The 18,675-nt window shown below is 47.4% G+C and overlaps 1 protein-coding gene across 1 annotated transcript in view; it reads right to left on the minus strand.

Annotated features, from left to right (window-relative positions):
- HOATZ (HOATZ cilia and flagella associated protein) overlaps positions 1-18,675 on the minus strand; it is a 168,512-nt gene that overhangs the window by 12,397 nt on the left and 137,440 nt on the right. Inside the window, exon 5 of the mRNA XM_063941903.1 lies at positions 18-70. Within this exon, the coding sequence (XP_063797973.1) occupies positions 18-70 (53 nt within the window). The remainder of the gene's footprint in view (positions 1-17; positions 71-18,675) is intronic.

Raw genomic sequence — 18,675 nt, forward strand, 5'->3', positions numbered from 1 at the left:
TAAGTGTAACAACTTACCTTCGCTTTCCCTGTGTAATTATTGGTTTATATGCCATAGATACAAATTCTTTCTAAAGAAAAGATATGAATGTGTTAGGTACAGTATAAGGCCAATTGCAATGAATGACAATAGATCAAAGAGGATAATTCAAAGTTGATCGCAGCAGTAAATTTGTTAGCAGTTGGGCAAAACCATGTGCAGATATAACATGTGCAGAGAGAGTTAGATTTGGGTGGGTCCGCCCCCCCCCCCCCCTGCAGAAATGCAAAGCATCGCACAGCGGCGATGCTTTTGCATCTCAGGAGTTACTCCCGGCCAGCGCAGCTCCTGCGGCTGGCCAGGAGAACCTCTTCGCTGCCCCGAGTCGCAGCGGCTGTGTGTGACGTCACACATCCGCCGCAGCCCGCCCCCAACAGCCCCACCATGCCTGCGTTGGCCGGACCGCGCCCCCTAAACGGCGGCTTAACGCCGCCGTCCATCCCACTCCAGCCCAGCGGCCGCCTCTGCCTCAGAGGTGATCGCTAGGCATCGACGGCTGGCAACTGCGGCGCCGATGCATGCGCAGTTCTGACCCGATTGCTGCGCTGCGATAAACTGCAGCGAGCGATCGGGTCAGAATGACCCCCATGGTTTTGCCCAACTGCTAACAAATTTGCTGCTGCGATCAACTCTCTAAATTAGGCCCAAAGTTGGACCGCACCACTTAAAAACTAGTATCTGGCAAGTTTGATGCTTTAGTTTGAAGATCTAAACATTTTATGACATCACAACACCAGACCCTCCAACATGACCCGCCCCACTAGGTACAAAATGCTCTGTTTCTGGACTTCCCTCTTAATTTATGATTTCCATCACCTGTGTTGAACTAGTTAAATGATAAGAAAGCTGTTTCTTCACAGGTGATGGCAATAATAAATTAAGAGGGAAGTCCAGGAGCAGAGCATTTTGTACCTAGTGGGGCGGGTCATGTTGGAGGGTATGCAACACACATACAGGTGAAATTCAGAAAATTAGAATATCACACAGAAGTTCATTTATTTCAGTAAATCATCTTAGCAGGTGAAAGAATATATTATATAGACTCATTACATGGAAAGTGAGATATTTCACGCCTATATTTGTTATAATTTTGATGATTGTGTCTTGCAGCTTAAGAAAACCCCAAATCCAAAATCTCAGAAAATTAGAATATTGGGAAAAGGTTCAATATTGTAGGCTCAAAGTGTCACACCCTAATTAGCTAATTAATCCAAACCACCTGCAAAGGGTCCCTGAGCCTTTAAATAGTCTCTCAGTATGGTTCAGTACAATTCACAATCATGGGGAAGACTGCTGACCTGACAGTTGTGCAGAAAACCATCATTACCACCATCCACAATGAGGAAAAGCCTCAAAAGGAAATTGTAAAAGAAGTTGCATGTTCTCAAAGTGCTCTGTCAAAGCACATTAATACAAAGTTAAGTGGAAGGGAAAAGTGTGGAAGAAAAAGGTGCACAAGAAGCAGGGATGACTGCAGTCTGGAAAGGATTGTCAGGTAAAGGCCATTCAAAAGTGTGGGGGAGCTTCACAAGGAGTGGGCTGACGCTGGAGTTAGTGCATGAAGAGCCACCACACACAGAAGGATTCTGGACCTGTGCTAAACAAAAAAAAAAGAACTGGCCTGTTGCTCAGTGGTACAAAGTCCTCTTTTCTGATGAGAGCAAATTTTGCATCTCATTTGGAAACCAAGGTCCCAGACTATGGAGGAAAAATGGAGAGGCACACAATCCAAGATGCTTGAAGTCCAGTATGAAGTTTCCACAGTCTGTGTTGATTTGGGGAGCCATGTCATCTGCTGATGTTAGTCCACTGTGCTTTATTAAGTCCAGAGTCAACGCAGCAGTCTACCAGGACATTTTAGAGCACTTCATGCTTCCTTCAGTAGACAAGCTTTATGGAGATGCTGACTTCATTTTCCAGCAGGATTTGGCACTTGCCCACACTGCCAAAAGTACCAAAATCTGGTTCAATGGAAATGCAGTAAGGAAATATCAAAATGCTTAAAGACATACATAAAATGGACCTAAGTTAGGGTTTGGATCTTTAGAAGATCTTTTTCAAGGCCCTCTCCTTTGGTGAGACTGTGTAAATTATTGCTCCAGTGTATTTTTTCTATGAAATGGTGTATATCTTTTTATGGAATTTTTTTATGTTGATTGGATATGATTTTAATGGAATATGTCATTCAACCTTTATGCATCGTTTGGATTTGTGGACATTGAAAGAAACTTTGATGTGATTGAAAGCACCAGCTATACTGTGAGTTGGGGTACGCTAACAATCCTAGAACCATTAAAAGAAACCTTGATATGTCTGAATACACACGTTTATTGTGAGTTGGGGTATACTCATCCAAACTTACCATGGCAAAGATACCTTTATGTGTTATCATAAATCTAAGCACGTTATGAGTTCTGGTACGAAACACAAGGGGAACATAAAAGCAGTTTTTCACTCATTCCACTAGATGTGGAAGCTTTATGTACGTCAACTACCAAGTTAGGAAGATGGTGGTGGTTTATCAGGAATAACTTCACGAATCCAATCCCTAACACAGGGGTGAACTATGAACTGTAACTCGACATACTATGCCATTATATTGTTATTTTGTATTCTTTCATATACCGTCTGAGATAAGATTGGAAAGAATTAAGATGGACTGTCGAAGCATTTGAAGACCCATGCCCTTTAAGAATATCTACAAACATAAGGGAAGGTTTGACATTTATTCAGCGCCTGATGATATTTGTTTGCCCAATGTTTGTTGTATTAAAGCAAATCAACACTGATGAACAGTAATGTTGACATACAGTAGTTGAAATGGTGACAATGTTTTTTTTCCATGCAATTCTATCCCTAATCCTAAAAGGACCCCTAACTGTTACACTAACCTTAACTGTAACCCAAATTGAGGCTGACCTAGGGGTCAAACCACCCCTAAGCACAGAGTTTAAATACTTAATCTGCCCCTGTCAGGATCTTGACCATCTGGATGCCGGTGTCAGTATTGTGACCGCCGAAATCCCGTCTTCCGGGATCACATACCGATCCCAAACATAGCTGAAACCCCCAGCAGCAGTGATAGGCAGCTCTGCATAGACATCGACAGTGTCACCGACTGCTATGGCCCTGCCCCCTTCATGATGGCCAGGGATGGCTGGTCTTGAAGCTAAAGCTTCAACCTCTCCCACATCTCCTGTATGCAATTTGCCACTTGAGACCTCCCCTTCTCCTGCTGCTGCTACACTAAAAAAGGAACATCGGCTCTGATGCAGGTGGGGCCGAGCCGGGCTGGGGGGCTGTCAGATGCACCTTTAGGCATGTGCCTAGTGGGATATATGCCACCAAACCCGGACACGAACTCTTATGGAATTGCTGACATTATGACAACGTTGACACTTCCACTGTCAACTTTCTGTCAATTTCGACACATTAACCATATATTGACATCTTGATTGTCAACCCTGTGTATGTCAATTTAATGAATGCTGACTGTATACTATTAATATAAAAGAAAAGTTCATTCTGAAATGCAGTCTATAGCAGACAGGAAATAGCGGTCTAGGTTTTGTGATCTGCATATCTGTCTTGTAATTAAAATTCTGTTGGATTTATATAGTAATTAAAAACACTTACTGTAAGCCTATATGCCCACAGGAACTACAGTAGTATGCAAGGCTAAATTTACTAAGATGGGAGTTCTATTTAAGATGGGATGTTGCCCATAGCAACCAATCAGATTCTACTTCTCATATATTTAGCACCTTCTAGAAGAGAATACCTGGAATCTGATTGGTTGCTATGGGCAACATCCCATCTTAAATAGAACTCCCATCTTAGTAAATTTATCCCAATGATGGAGATTAAAGACACAACACAGAATAGATTTATTTGGAGGATGGGGCATATGTGTACTCTTTGGGGGGGAATATGCTAAAGTGCGACCTGTAGAAATTACCATGTACATTAATATTTGGTTTTGCTTTATACAACAATTTGCAATTGACCAAATCTAACATGGTAAATTGATATGTACGCCTTTACCAGAACCCCCAACCATCCCAATTTTGGTGATACTTTACATTAGAGTGACTGGGGACAACTCAGCAGCTTGGGAAGTGCTGGGCATGTCACCAGCGTGACGAAAAATGGGGGCATATTCTTTAACTATTGCAGTCTCAATCTTTATCACTAGCCTGGCTCCTGGAGTCCAGGAGTGCTAGGAAGATCACCAGCTCTTCAGTGCTGGACTGGTAGCCTCTGGTGAAGAAGTCAGCTTGTGTTTGCAATCCACTACTTACCAAAAACCTCCATACCTGCACTGTCCACTCTCAATCTTGAAGGGCCCTGTTTAGATCTGGCTGTAAGGTGGCCAATCCCGGGCCATTTTTTCAATCCCGGAATCGGTATTGAAAAATGATCAATCCCGGGATTCCCAGGACTGGCTGTTTTTCAATGCGTCCCACCCCTCCTGCCCTGACCAGCCCAGATAACTCACCCTAATCAGGGTGGGAGGGAGGGCGGGTCACTTGCTGTAAGGTCCGTCAGGAGGCCGGCAGTGCAGGGCGGCTGTGAGGTTCGGCAGGTGGCTGTCTGCACTGCGTGACCTCTGACTTCACGTCAAGCTGCACAGTGTGCACAGCCGGAGCGAGGGGGAGCTGAGCAGGGGGAGCCGGGCAACGTCTGGGCCTCCTGAGGACGCTCAATGCTGCCCGGCATAGAAAAAACTAAAGTGGTGGCCAATCTCGAATTCCCGGGATTGGAAGCTCCAATCCCAGGATTGAAACCCTGACAATTTTAGGCCAGAATCCCGCCGATCCCAATCCCGGGATTGACCACCCTAACTGGCTGTTTTGCATTCTAGCAGGGAGGCTCAGGTCTGTGACTTCCCTTCTTCAGTGCAAACCAGCCCAGGCTCACTACATGATAATTGTCTATTCTCTCAGAATGACTGGGAGACTCCCAGAATAATAGATAACCCTTATGCATTCCGTCCTATTGACCAATAAAGGGTAGTGGGGTGTGATGAAGTGATTTGCATCATTGTGGCACCACCCCCTGTGACACAATGCTGCAAATATCTGAAACACATTGCATCAATGTACAGATGTATCCACGGTTATCTTGAGTAGTTTTCTGTGCCTAGTCACAACATGACTTATTAGCATGTCTCATAGTGAAGGTCTTTTAGTTCTTCCATGTTTTTTTGTGTGCATCATTCCCTGATTGAATGCATCATATAAAAGGGGCCCCAATTAATCACCGAATTGTATATTAGAGAATAGAATTAATCAGTCAGTCATGTTCTGATTTTGATGGCGTATTCCACTATCTATACTATCTTGTATTTATTGCATATTATAGGACTATATGTTATTATATATACCGGTGGTAATATACCGGTAGTTCATTTATTAGCTCAAACAAGCTGTTTTTATATTGTACATATTTATTATATTGATGTATCAACACAACAGAAACTCTAAAACAACTATCCCCCTGCGCTATATTAAAATGTACAATATGGCTGAAAGTCCAATAATTCCAATTTACAATAAATTTAGATAATATATAGTTTAATAAAAATGTACTTGTTATAAACTTGACCAGTCAAAACAATAAAAAAAAATCACATACAACATTTAATAACTCTGTGGAGGTGGATCCTGAAAATAAGAATTTACTCACCGGTAATTCTATTTCTCGTAGTCCGTAGTGGATGCTGGAAACTCCGTAAGGACCATAGGGAATAGACGGGCTCCGCAGGAGACTGGGCACTCTAAAAGAAAGATTAGGTACTATCTGGTGTGCACTGGCTCCTCCCTCTATGCCCCTCCTCCAGACCTCAGTTAAGGAAACTGTGCCCGGAAGAGGAAAAAAACAAGGAAAGGATTTGGAATCCAGGGTAAGACTCATACCAGCCACACCAATCACACCGTACAACTTGTGATAACCATACCCAGTTAACAGTATGAACAACAACTGAGCCTCAGTAACAGATGGCTCATAACAATAACCCTGTAGTTAAGCAATAACTATATACATGTATTGCAGAGAGTCCGCACTTGGGACGGGCGCCCAGCATCCACTACGGACTACGAGAAATAGAATTACTGGTGAGTAAATTCTTATTTTCTCTGACGTCCTAGTGGATGCTGGGAACTCCGTAAGGACCATGGGGATAATACCAAAGCTCCCAAACGGGCGGGAGAGTGCGGATGACTCTGCAGCACCGCATGAGCAAACTCAAGGTCCTCCTCAGCCAGGGTATCAAACTTGTAGAACTTAGCAAACTTGTTTGACCCCGACCAAGTAGCAGCTCGGCAAAGCTGTAAAGCCGAGACCCCTCGGGCAGCCGCCCAAGAAGAGCCCACCTTCCTTGTGGAATGGGCTTTAACCATTTTGGATGCGGCAATCCAGCCGCAGAGTGAACCAGCAGAATCGTGCTATAGATCCAGCAAACAATAGTCTGCTTCGAAGCAGGAGCGCCAACCTTGTTGGCTGCATACAGAATAAACAGCGAGTCAGACTTTCTGACTCCCGCCTTTCTGGAAACATAAATTTTCAAAGCCCGGACTACGTCCAGCAACTTGGAATCCTCCAAGTCCCTAGTAGCCGCAGGCACCACAATAGGCTGGTTCAAATGAAACGATGATACCACCCTAGGAAGAAATTGGGGACGAGTCCTCAATTCTGCCCTGTCCATATGGAAGATCAGATAAGGGTTTTTACATGACAAAACCGCCAATACTGACACAAGCCTAGCCGAAGCTAAGGCCAATAGCATGACCACTTTCCACGTGAGATATTTTAGCTCCATGGTCTTAAGTGGCTCAAACCAGTGGGATTTCAGGAAATCCAACACAACGTTAAGATCCCAAGGTGCCACCGGTGGCACAAAAGGAGGCTGAATATGCAGCACCCCCGGAACAACGTCTGAACTTCAGGCAGTGAAGCCAGTTAATTTTTAGAGAAAATGTATAGGGCCGAAATCTTGACCTTTATGGATCCTAATTTTAGGCCCATAGTCACTCCTGACTGTAGGAAGTGCAGGAATCGACCCCGCTGGAATTCCTCAGTAGGGCCTTCCCGGCCTCACACCAAGCAACCTATTTTCGCCATATACAGTAAAAATAAGAATTTACTCACCGGTAATTCTATTTCTCGTAGTCCGTAGTGGATGCTGGGAACTCCGTAAGGACCATGGGGAATAGACGGGCTCCGCAGGAGACTGGGCACTCTAAGAAAGATTTAGGACTACCTGGTGTGCACTGGCTCCTCCCCCCATGACCCTCCTCCAAGCCTCAGTTAGGACACTGTGCCCGGAAGAGCTGACACAATAAGGAAGGATTTTGAATCCCGGGTAAGACTCATACCAGCCACACCAATCACACCATATAACTCGTGATAGGAACCCCGGTTAACAGTATGATAACAATGGAGCCTCTGAACAGATGGCTCGCCATAACAACCCGATTTTTGTAACAATAACTATGTACAAGTATTGCAGACAATCCGCACTTGGGATGGGCGCCCAGCATCCACTACGGACTACGAGAAATAGAATTACCGGTGAGTAAATTCTTATTTTCTCTAACGTCCTAGTGGATGCTGGGAACTCCGTAAGGACCATGGGGATTATACCAAAGCTCCCAAACGGGTGGGAGAGTGCGGATGACTCTGCAGCACCGAATGAGAGAACTCCAGGTCCTCCTCAGCCAGGGTATCAAATTTATAGAATTTTGCAAACGTGTTTGCCCCTGACCAAGTAGCAGCTCGGCAAAGTTGTAAAGCCGAGACCCCTCGGGCAGCCGCCCAAGATGAGCCCACCTTCCTTGTGGAATGGGCTTTCACATTTTTAGGCTGCGGTAGTCCCACCGCAGAATGCGCCAGCTGAATAGTGCTACAAATCCAGCGCGCGATAGACTGCTTAGAAGCAGGTGCACCCAGCTTGTTGGGTGCATATAGAACAAACAGCGAGTCAGTTTTCCTGACTCCAGCCGTCCTGGAAACATAAATTTTCAGGGCCCTGACTACGTCCAGAAACTTGGAATCCTCCAAGTCCCTAGTAGCCGCAGGCACCACAATAGGTTGGTTCAAGTGAAAAGCTGATACCACCTTTGGGAGAAACTGAGGACGAGTCCTCAACTCTGCCCTATCCATATGGAAAATCAGATAGGGGCTTTTACAGGACAAAGCCGCCAATTCTGACACCCGTCTGGCTGAAGCCAGAGCCAACAACATAACCACTTTCCACGTGAGATATTTTAAATCCACAGTCTTAAGTGGCTCAAACCAATGTGATTTTAGAAATTCCAAGACCACATTGAGATCCCAAGGTGCCACTGGGGGCACAAAAGGAGGCTGAATATGCAGGACCCCCTTGACAAAAGTCTGAACTTCAGGCAGTGAAGCCAGTTCTTTCTGGAAGAAAATCGACAGGGCCGAGATCTGGACCTTAATGGACCCCAATTTGAGGCCCAAAGTCACACCTGCTTGCAGGAAGTGTAAGAAACGACCCAGTTGAAATTCCTCCGTTGGGGCCTTCTTGGCCTCACACCAAGCAACATATTTCCGCCAAATGCGGTGATAATGCTTTGCGGTGACATCCTTCCTGGCTTTGATCAGGGTAGGGATGACTTCCTCCGGAATACCTTTTTCCTTCAGGATCCGGCGTTCAACCGCCATGCCGTCAAACGCAGCCGCGGTAAGTCTTGGAACAGACAGGGTCCCTGCTGCAGCAGGTCTTGTCTGAGCGGCAGAGGCCAAGGGTCCTCTGCAAGCATCTCTTGAAGTTCCGGGTACCAAGTCCTTCTTGGCCAATCCGGAGCCACGAGAATAGTTCTCAGTCCTCGCCTTCTTATTATTCTCAGTACCTTGGGTATGAGAGGCAGAGGAGGAAACACATAAACCGACTGGTACACCCACGGTGTCACTAGAGCGTCCACAGCGATCGCCTGAGGGTCCCTTGACCTGGCGCAATACCTTTTTAGCTTTTTGTTTAGGCGGGACGCCATCATGTCCACCTGTGGTTTTTCCCAACGGTTTTGACCAGCATTCGGAAAACTTCTGGATGAAGTCCCCATTCTCCCGGGTGGAGGTCGTGCCTGCTGAGGAAGTCTGCTTCCCAGTTGTCCACTCCCGGAATGAACACTGCTGACAGTGCTAACACATGATTCTCTGCTCATCGGAGAATCCTTGTGGCTTCTGCCATTGCCCTCCTGCTTCTTGTGCCGCACTGTCTGTTTACATGGGCGACCGCCGTGATGTTGTCTGACTGGATCAGCACCGGCCGGTTCTGAAGCAGGGGTCTTGCTTGACTTAGGGCATTGTAAATGGCCCTTAGCTCCAGAATATTTATGTGAAGTCAAATCTCCTGATTTGACCACAGTCCTTGGAAATTTCTTCCCTGTGTGACTGCCCCCCAGCCCCGAAGGCTCGCGTCCGTGGTCACCAGGACCCAGTCCTGTATTCCGAATCTGCGGCCCTCTAGTAGATGAGCCGTCTGCAGCCACCACAGCAGCGACACCCTGGTTCTTGCCGATAGGGTTATCCGCTGTTTTATCTGGAGATGGGACCCGGACCATTTGTCCAACAGGTCCCACTGGAAAGTCCTTGCGTGGAACCTTCCGAATGGAATTGCCTCGTACGAAGCTACCATCTTTCCCAGGACTCGTGTGCATTGATGTACCGACACCTGTCCCGGTTTTAGGATGTCTCTGACTAGAGATGACAACTCCTCGGCTTTTTGCACTGGAAGAAACACTCTTTTCTGGTCTGTGTCCAGAATCATTCCCAGGAACAGAAGACGTGTCGTCGGGACCAGCTGTGACTTTGGAATATTGAGAATCCAGCCGTGCTGTTGTAGCACTTCCCGAGCAAGTGCTACCCCTACTATCAACTGTTCCTTGGACCTCGCCTTTATCAGGAGATCGTCCAAGTACGGGAAAATTGAAACTCCTTTCTTGCGAAGGAGTATCATCATTTCGGCCATTACCTTGGTAAAGACCCTCGGTGCCGTGGATAACCCAAACGGCAGCGTGTGGAACTGATAGTGACAGTCCTGTACCACAAATCTGAGGTACTTCTGGTGAGGAGGGTAAATGGGGACATGTAGGTACGCATCCTTGATGTCCAGGGAGACCATGTAGTCCCCCTCCTCCAGGCTCGCAATAACCGCCCTGAGCGATTCCATCTTGAATTTGAACCTTTTGATATAAGTGTTCAAGGATTTTAAATTTAAGATGGGTCTCACCGAACCGTCCGGTTTCGGTACCACAAACATTGTGGAATAGTAACCCTTTCCTTGCTGAAGGAGGGGTACCTTGACAATCACTTGCTGTGAATACAGTTTTTGAATAGCCACCAACACTGCCTCCCTGGCAGAGGGAGTTGCCGGTAAGGCAGATTTTAGGAAACGGCGGGGGGAGACGTCTCGAATTCCAGTCTGTACCCCTGAAGTACTACTTGAAGGACCCAGGGATCCACCTGTGAGAGAGCCCACTGTGCGCTGAAATTTTTGAGACGGGCCCCCACCGTACCCGGGTCCGCCTGAGCAGCCCCAACGTCATGCTGTGGACTTACCGGACGCAGGGGAGGACTTCTGCTCTTGGGAACTAGCTGTGTGTTGCAGCTTTTTAGCGTAGCCTCCTGCTTTCTATCAGCAGGTTCCTTCAGGGTGGCCGTATCCGGAGACGGTAGTGCCACCTTCTTTGATAAGCGTGTCAGCGCCTTATCTACCCTAGGGGGTGTTTCCCAACGTGACCTATCCTCTAACGGGAAAGGGTACGCTGCCAATAATCGTTTTGAAATTATCAATTTCTTATCAGGGGAAGTCCACGCTTCCTCACACACCTCATTTAATTCCTCAGATGCAGGAAAAACTACTGGTAGTTTTTTCTCACCAAACATAATACCCTTTTTTGTGGTACCTGGGGTATTATCAGAAATGCGTAAAACATTTTTCATTGCCTCAATCATGTAACGGGTGGACCTATTGGAGGGTACACTAGTCTCATCATCGTCGACACTGGAGTCGGTATCCGTGTCGACGTCTGTATCTGTCACCTGAGTTAGCGGGCGTTTTAAAGCCCCTGATGACATTTGAGACGCTGGAACAGGCACAAGCTGTGTAGCCGGCTGTCCTATGTCGTCAAACCTTTTGTGTAAGGAGTTGACACTTTCACGCAATTCCTTCCAGAAGTCCAGCCACACAGGTGTCGACCCCGCAGGGGGTGACATCACATTCACAGGCAATTGCTCCGCCTCCACATCATTTTCCTCCTCATACATGTCGACACAGCAGTACCGACACACAGCAGACACACAGGGAATGCTCTTACAGAGGACAGGACCCCACAAAGCCCTTTGGGGAGACAGAGGGAGAGTATGCCAGCACACACCAGAGCGCTATATATCACAGGGATATCACCTATAGAAGTGTGTTTTCCCTTTATAGCTGCATAAATATAGTTATACTGCGCCTAATTTGTGCCCCCCCTCTCTTTTTTACCCTTTTCTGTAGTGCAGGACTGCAGGGGAGAGCCAGGGAGCTTCCTTCCAGCGAAGCTGTGAGGGAAAAATGTCGTCAGTGTGCTGAGGGAGATGGCTCCGCCCCTTTTTCGGCGGGCTTTCTCCCGCTAATGTAAAAGTTCTGGCAGGGGTTAAAAAGCACCTATATAGCCCCTGGGGCTATATATGGTGCCAGTTTGCAAGCCAAGGTGTTAGTATTGCTGCTCAGGGCGCCCCCCCCCAGCGCCCTGCACCCATCAGTGACTGCAGTGTGTGGTGTGCATGAGGAGCAATGGCGCACAGCTGCAGTGCTGTGCGCTACCTTGGAGAAGACAGAAGTCTTCAGCCGCCGATTTTCTGGACCACCTTCTTGCTTCTGGCTCTGTAAGGGGGACGGCGGCGCGGCTCCGGGAACGGACGACAAGGTCGGGTCCTGTGTTCGATCCCTCTGGAGCTAATGGTGTCCAGTAGCCTAAGAAGCCCAAGCTACCACCACTTAGGTAGGTTCGCTTCTTCTCCCCTTAGTCCCTCGATGCAGTGAGCCTGTTGCCAGCAGGTCTCACTGAAAATAAAAAACCTAACATATACTTTCTTTCTAGGAGCTCAGGAGAGCCCCTAGTGTGCATCCAGCTCGGCCGGGCACAGAAATCTAACTGAGGCTTGGAGGAGGGTCATGGGGGGAGGAGCCAGTGCACACCAGGTAGTCCTAAATCTTTCTTAGAGTGCCCAGTCTCCTGCGGAGCCCGTCTATTCCCCATGGTCCTTACGGAGTTCCCAGCATCCACTAGGACGTTAGAGAAAAAGTCTTGCTGTCACGTCTTTCCTAGCCTTTATCAGCGTAGGAATAACTGTAACCGGAATGCCCTTTTCCGCTAGGATCCGGCATTCAACCGCCATGCCGTCAAATGCAGCCGCGGTAAATTTTGGAACAGACAGGACCCCTGTTGCAACATGTCCTGTCTGAGAGGCAGAAGCCCTGAGTCCTCTGAGAGCATTTCCTGCAGCTCCGGGTACCGAGTCCTTCTTGGCCAATTCGGAGCAAAGAACATTGTTTTCACTCCTCCTTTTATTACAATTCTCAGCCCTTGGGTATGAGAGGAAGAGGAGGGAATACAGAGACCGACTGGAACACCCACGGTGTTACTAGTGCGACCACAGCTATCACCTGAGGGTCCCTTGACCCGGCGTAAAACCTTTTTTAGCTTTTTATTGAGGTGGGACGCCATCTATTCCACCTTAGGCAGTTCCCATCAATTTGCAAACTGCGTGAAGACTTCCTGATGAAGTCCCCACTTTCCCGGGTGGAGGTCGTGACTGCTGAGGAAGTCTGCTTCCCAGATGTCCACTCCCGGAACGAACACTGCTGACAGTGCGCTTACTTGATTCTCCGCCCAGCGAAGAATTCTGGTGGCTTCTACCCTCGCCACCCTGCTCCTTGTGCCGCCTTGGCGGTTACGTGAACCCCTGCGGTCTGACTGGATCAGAACCGGTTGGTCGCAAAGCAGGATCCCCGCTTAACTTAGGGCGTTGTATATGGCCCTTAGTTCCAGGATATTGATGTGAAGGCGAGTCAGTTGACTTGACCACAGACCTTGGAAATTTCTTCCCTGTGTAACTGCCCCCCACCCTCGGAGGCTTGCATCCGTGGTCACCAGGATCCAGTCCTGAATGCCGAATCTGCGGCCCTCGAGAAGGTGAGCACTCTGCAGCCACCACAGGAGAGATACCCTGGCCCTGGGGGATAGGGTGATTAACCGATGCATCTGAAGAGGTGATCCGGACCACTTGTCCAGTAAGTCCCATTGGAAGGTCCTCGCATGGAACCTGCCTAAGGGGATGGCCTCGTATGATGCCACCATCCTTCCCAGGACTCGAGTGCAGTGATGCACTGACACCTGTTTTGGTTTTAATAGATTCCTGACCAGTGTCATGAGCTCCTGAGCTCTCTCTATCGGGAAATAACCCTTTTCTGGTCTGTATCTAGGATCGTGCCTAGGAGAGGCAGATGAGCTGTAGGAAACAACTGCGACTTTGGAATATATAGAATCCAGCCGGGTTGCCGTTACACTTCCAGAGAAAGTGATACGCTGTTCAGCAACTGCTCTCTTGATCTCGCTTTTATGAGGAGATCGTCCAAGTACGTGATAATAGTGACACCTTGCTTCCGCAGGAGCACAATCATATCCGCCATTACCATTGTGAATATTCTCGGGGCCGTGGAGAGACCAAACGGCAACATCTGAAATTGGTAATGACAATCGCGTACCGCAATTCTGAGGTACGCCTAATGAGGTGGATAAATGGGGACCTGAAGGTATGCATCCCTTATGTCCCGATTGACAATAAAGTCTCCCCCTTTTCAGGCTTGCACTGACCGCTCTTAGCGATTCCATCTTGAACTTGAACCTTCTCAGGTATATGTTCAGGGATTTTTAATTCAATATGGGTCTGACCGAACCGTCTGGTTTCGGGATTACAACATGGTCTAATAATAACACCCTCTTGTTGAAGGAGGGGACCCTTGACCACCACCTGTTAAAGATACAATTTGTGAATTGCAGATAACACTGGCTCCCTCTCTTGGGGGGAAGCCCGCAGGGCCGTCGGTGAGGGGGCATCTTCTCACAGTCCAGCTTGTATCCCTGAGACACAATATCTATTGCCCAGGGATCGAACAGGGAGTAAACCCACTTGTGGCTGAACTTACGAAGGCATGTCCCCACCGGGCCTAGCTCCGCCTGTGGAGCCCCAGCGACATTGCTGGATTTTTGTAGGGGCCGGGGAGGACTTCTGTTCCTGGGAACTAGCTGCCCGGCTCTGACTAGAAAGGACGCCCCTCAGACTTTCTTGTTTCTTTATACGAAAGGCTGCATTTAATAATGTCATGCTTTCTTAAGCTGTGCAGGAATATAAGGCAAACTAGCAGAATTACCAGCTAAAGCTGTGGAGACCAGGCCCGAGAACCCTTCTCCACACAATCCTCAGCCTTCCATATGCCTCTTAAGTCGGCATCATCTGTCCAATGCATATTCTACAGGACACGTTAAGCAGAGATCGACATCGCTTTGACTCTAGGACCCAGTATACTCATGTCTCTTTGGGCATGCTTTATAACTATATATCTATCACTTAAGACAGCATCTTTAATATATTTATATTGCATACTAGGGTCTCATCTCTGCTGATAAGGTACCTGTCCACGCTGCCACAGCGCTATAAACCCATGCCGACACAATCGCCGGTCTGGGTAGTATACTAGAATGTGCACGCTATCTGCATGATCCCTGAGAATAGCAAGTGCTACCGTCTGTGCAAACAGGACACCCTAGGGGAAGATTCTCAACACATCCTTGCCCTAGTGGGGAAAGGATACAGCCTGAGAATTCTCTTGTGGGAAGCTGCCGTCTCTTGTCTGGAGATTCCCGCTCTTTTTCCTCATGAGAGGAGGGAAATTTACCTCAGCATTCTTCCCCTTAAACATGTGTACTCTCGTGTCAGGGACAGATGAGTCATCAGTGATATGCAAACCATCTATTATTTCAATAATCATATATTGAATACCTTATAGCCATCTTGGCTGTAACTTTGCATTATCGTAGTCGATAGTGGAGTTAAACTCCATGTCGATATTTGTTATTATGGATAGTGAGCATTGAGAGACTCTGAAGGTCTCTGTGACATAGGGACAGACATGGGTAGATTTCCTGTCTGTTCCCTAACCTTTTGTGCAATAAATTCACCTTAGCACTTACACACATCCAAACAGGTGTCGGCGTTGTCGACGGAGACACCCTCTCACACACATATCCGCTCTATCACCTCCTTAGAGGAGCCTTTTACCTCAGACATGTCGACACACGCGTACCGACACACCACACACACAGGGGATGCTCTATTTGAGGACAGTTTCCCCACAAGGCCCTTTGGAGAGACAGAGAGAGAGTATGCCAGCACACACCCCAGCGCTATATAACCCAGGGATTACACTACAACTCAGTGTTTACCCAGTAGCTGCTGTATATACAAATTTTGCGCCTAAATTTATGTGCCCCCTCCCTCTCTTTTCACCCTTTGTGTACCAGGATACTGCCGGGGAGAGCCTGGGGAGCTTCCTTCCAGCGGAGCTGTGAAGAGAAAATGGTGCTGGTGTGCTGAGGAAGAAGGCCCGGCCCCTTCAGCGGCGGGCTTCTGTCCTGTTTCTGACTAAAAATGGCGGGGGTTTTACACGGGTGTGGTTCATCAAATCGACAGTGTCTAAGTCGACAATGTTTAGGTCGACCACTATAGGTCGACAGTCACTAGGTCGACATGGATGGAAGGTCAACAGGGTTTCTAGGTCGACATGTGCTAGGTCGACAGGTCTAAAGGTCGACATGAGGATATATTTTTTTGGGGTGTCGGTTTCTTCGTAGAGTGACCGGGATCCCAAATTAGTGCACCGCGTCCCCTCGCATGGCTCGCTTCGCTCGCCATGCTTCGGGCATGGTGCCTTCGCTCCGCTACCGCTTCGCTCGGCACACTTTACCGTTCCAATCGTAGTCCACGTGGATCGGTAAGTATGAAAAAATTCAAAAAAAGAAATTTTTTTTGTAAAACTCATGTCGATCTTTAGACCTGTCGACCTAGCACATGTCGACCTAGAAACCCTGTCGACCTTCCATCCATGTCGACCTAGTGACTGTCGACCTATAGTGGTCGACCTAAACATTGTCGACCTAGACACTGTCGATCTTCAGACCGGATCCCGTTTTACACATATACAGTTTTCCAGACTGTATTATGTGTGTTTTGTGCCAAAAGGTATACTTATTGCTGCCCAGGGCGCCCCCCCCAGCGCCCTGCACCCTACAGTGACCGGAGTGTGTGGTGTGCAGTGGGAGCAATGGCGCACAGCTGCAGTGCTGTGCGCTACCTTAATGAAGACCGGAGTCTTCTGCCGCCGATTTTATCTCCTTCTTCTGTCTTCTGGCTCTGCAAGGGGGACGGCGGCGCGGCTCCGGGAACGGACGATCGAGGTCAGGCCCTGTGTTCGAACCCTCTGGAGCTAATGGTGTCCAGTAGCCTAAGAAGCACAAGCTAGCTGCACACAGGTAGGTTTGCTTCTCTCCCCTCAGTCCCACGTAGCAGTGAGTCTGTTGCCAGCAGATCTCACTGAAAATAAAAAACCTAACAAATACTTTCTTTCTAGCAAGCTCAGGAGAGCCCACTAGGTGCATCCAGCTCTGGCCGGGCACAGATTCTAACTGAGGTCTGGAGGAGGGGCATAGAGGGAGGAGCCAGTGCACACCAGATAGTACCTAATCTTTCTTTTAGAGTGCCCAGTCTCCTGCGGAGCCCGTCTATTCCCCATGGTCCTTACGGAGTTCCCAGCATCCACTAGGACGTCAGAGAAATTATTATGTGCACATAAATACTGTATATAATATATAATGTACTAAAAGTCAGTCTGTGGACTATAATTTGTTTATATATTCCATATACATGTTCGTAATTTTAGCTTATCACCATAAATGCAGTTAGTTCAGCATGGATACTTTATATCACAATTCCTTTATCACTTACCACTAGCAATACAATGTTGCAGTACAAAGCTGCTCCACTCCGGAGCCTTACATGCGGCTTCCACAAGGAGTGTCAGCGGGGGAGAGTCCTGATAGCATGTGAGGTAAATCTCAGCTGCGGGATCCGGTACTTTGCTAGAGCCTGGCAATTACGTTGTTCCCAACTTCAAAGTATTGTGAATTTCGTCCTCTGTGTGCTGCATGCACACGCCGATAGTGCGGTCTCTCTCCTCGCGGCTCCTAAAAGGCTGGTGGTCAGCAAGATGATAGCAATGGTGATACTGCAGGGGTCCACTACTTACTGACGCATTTCGCTCCTGTTCCAGGTGCTTTATCAACACAACAGATGTATTAATCACTGGACTCTGGTTTTAAATAGGATTGACGGGAAATGGAGACATACCTATCGGAAAAATCACAGGACGCGATGAAACGCGTTTAGGACTCTGTTTTCACATTGGACCACGCCTGAGCATTATTGCTCCTGCACCATCCGGCACTAGTCCAGCCCGAACGACAACTGAACTGCTGCATCTAAAGTGATTGGCTGCAAGTGCGGCTAAAGCTCCGGCATCCGAGGATGAACAGCGAAACAACCGTTCTATACAACATCATTAAATTGCACGCTGCTGAAAGGGGGCATTTACTTACATCCATTTGCCACAGCATATGTGGACGTGGGCACAACAACTGGACCAAGTCCGGGAGCAGCTTATGCTGTTACAGTGACTGCCATTTGGAGGACTTAATAGAGCTAGTATGCTCCATATAATATCTAGTTTTTATTGAGTGTTGTTTGAATGTTTATGCGATATGGTGCATTGTGTTTATTAGAATATTATTATAAACTGAACCATCGGCATAATTATTTCACATGCGCCCTCATTGTTTATTTGTATTTCCCCTTGAAACCTACACAGGGTTTTTTTTTTGAGACCGTTGCAGTGAAGTTTCATATTATTTTAGTTGACCATCAGCTTTTTATCGCAGAACAATAGTATATATCACAATTGTTGTGTTCAGTATTTGCAAATAATTATATTGCATTTATATTATATAAGCTGTGCCTTCAGGGTTAATATAATCTTTTCTGTGTCCTCTGATGTAGAATTCCTGGCCCCAGCTGAGCAGTTCCACCACTGAGGCTTACTCAGATGGCTGAGGGCTGCAACCGGTCACAATGGTGATCCGATGCTGTCCGGGGGCGTACTTTGTCCTCAACTGGTATGGGCAACAGTACAGGGTTTGGGCCATCAAGCCAAACTTCTGCAACACCAGCTAATTACTTCAGTCTGAGCGGAAATAAATCTTTAATTTGCCACATAGCCACTAACTGGTCATTAACTGACATCAGAAAGGAGCAATCGTAATATTTCTTGCATCTACTGTCAGCTCATCCCTACTGGGGATGAAGTCATTAATGTACAGCATCACCCTTAATCACCATTCACTAATGGGCAAACCATTACAGTTGAAATTTTAATTTTTCTCCATAGGTAAAATATCAACAGGTCAGCATTCTAGAGTGACTTAATGGTACCAGACCAAGCGTGTTATTAAAATA

The sequence above is a fragment of the Pseudophryne corroboree genome, chromosome 10 (assembly GCF_028390025.1).
Source record: "Pseudophryne corroboree isolate aPseCor3 chromosome 10, aPseCor3.hap2, whole genome shotgun sequence".
In the NCBI taxonomy this organism is placed as follows: Eukaryota; Metazoa; Chordata; class Amphibia; order Anura; family Myobatrachidae; genus Pseudophryne; species Pseudophryne corroboree.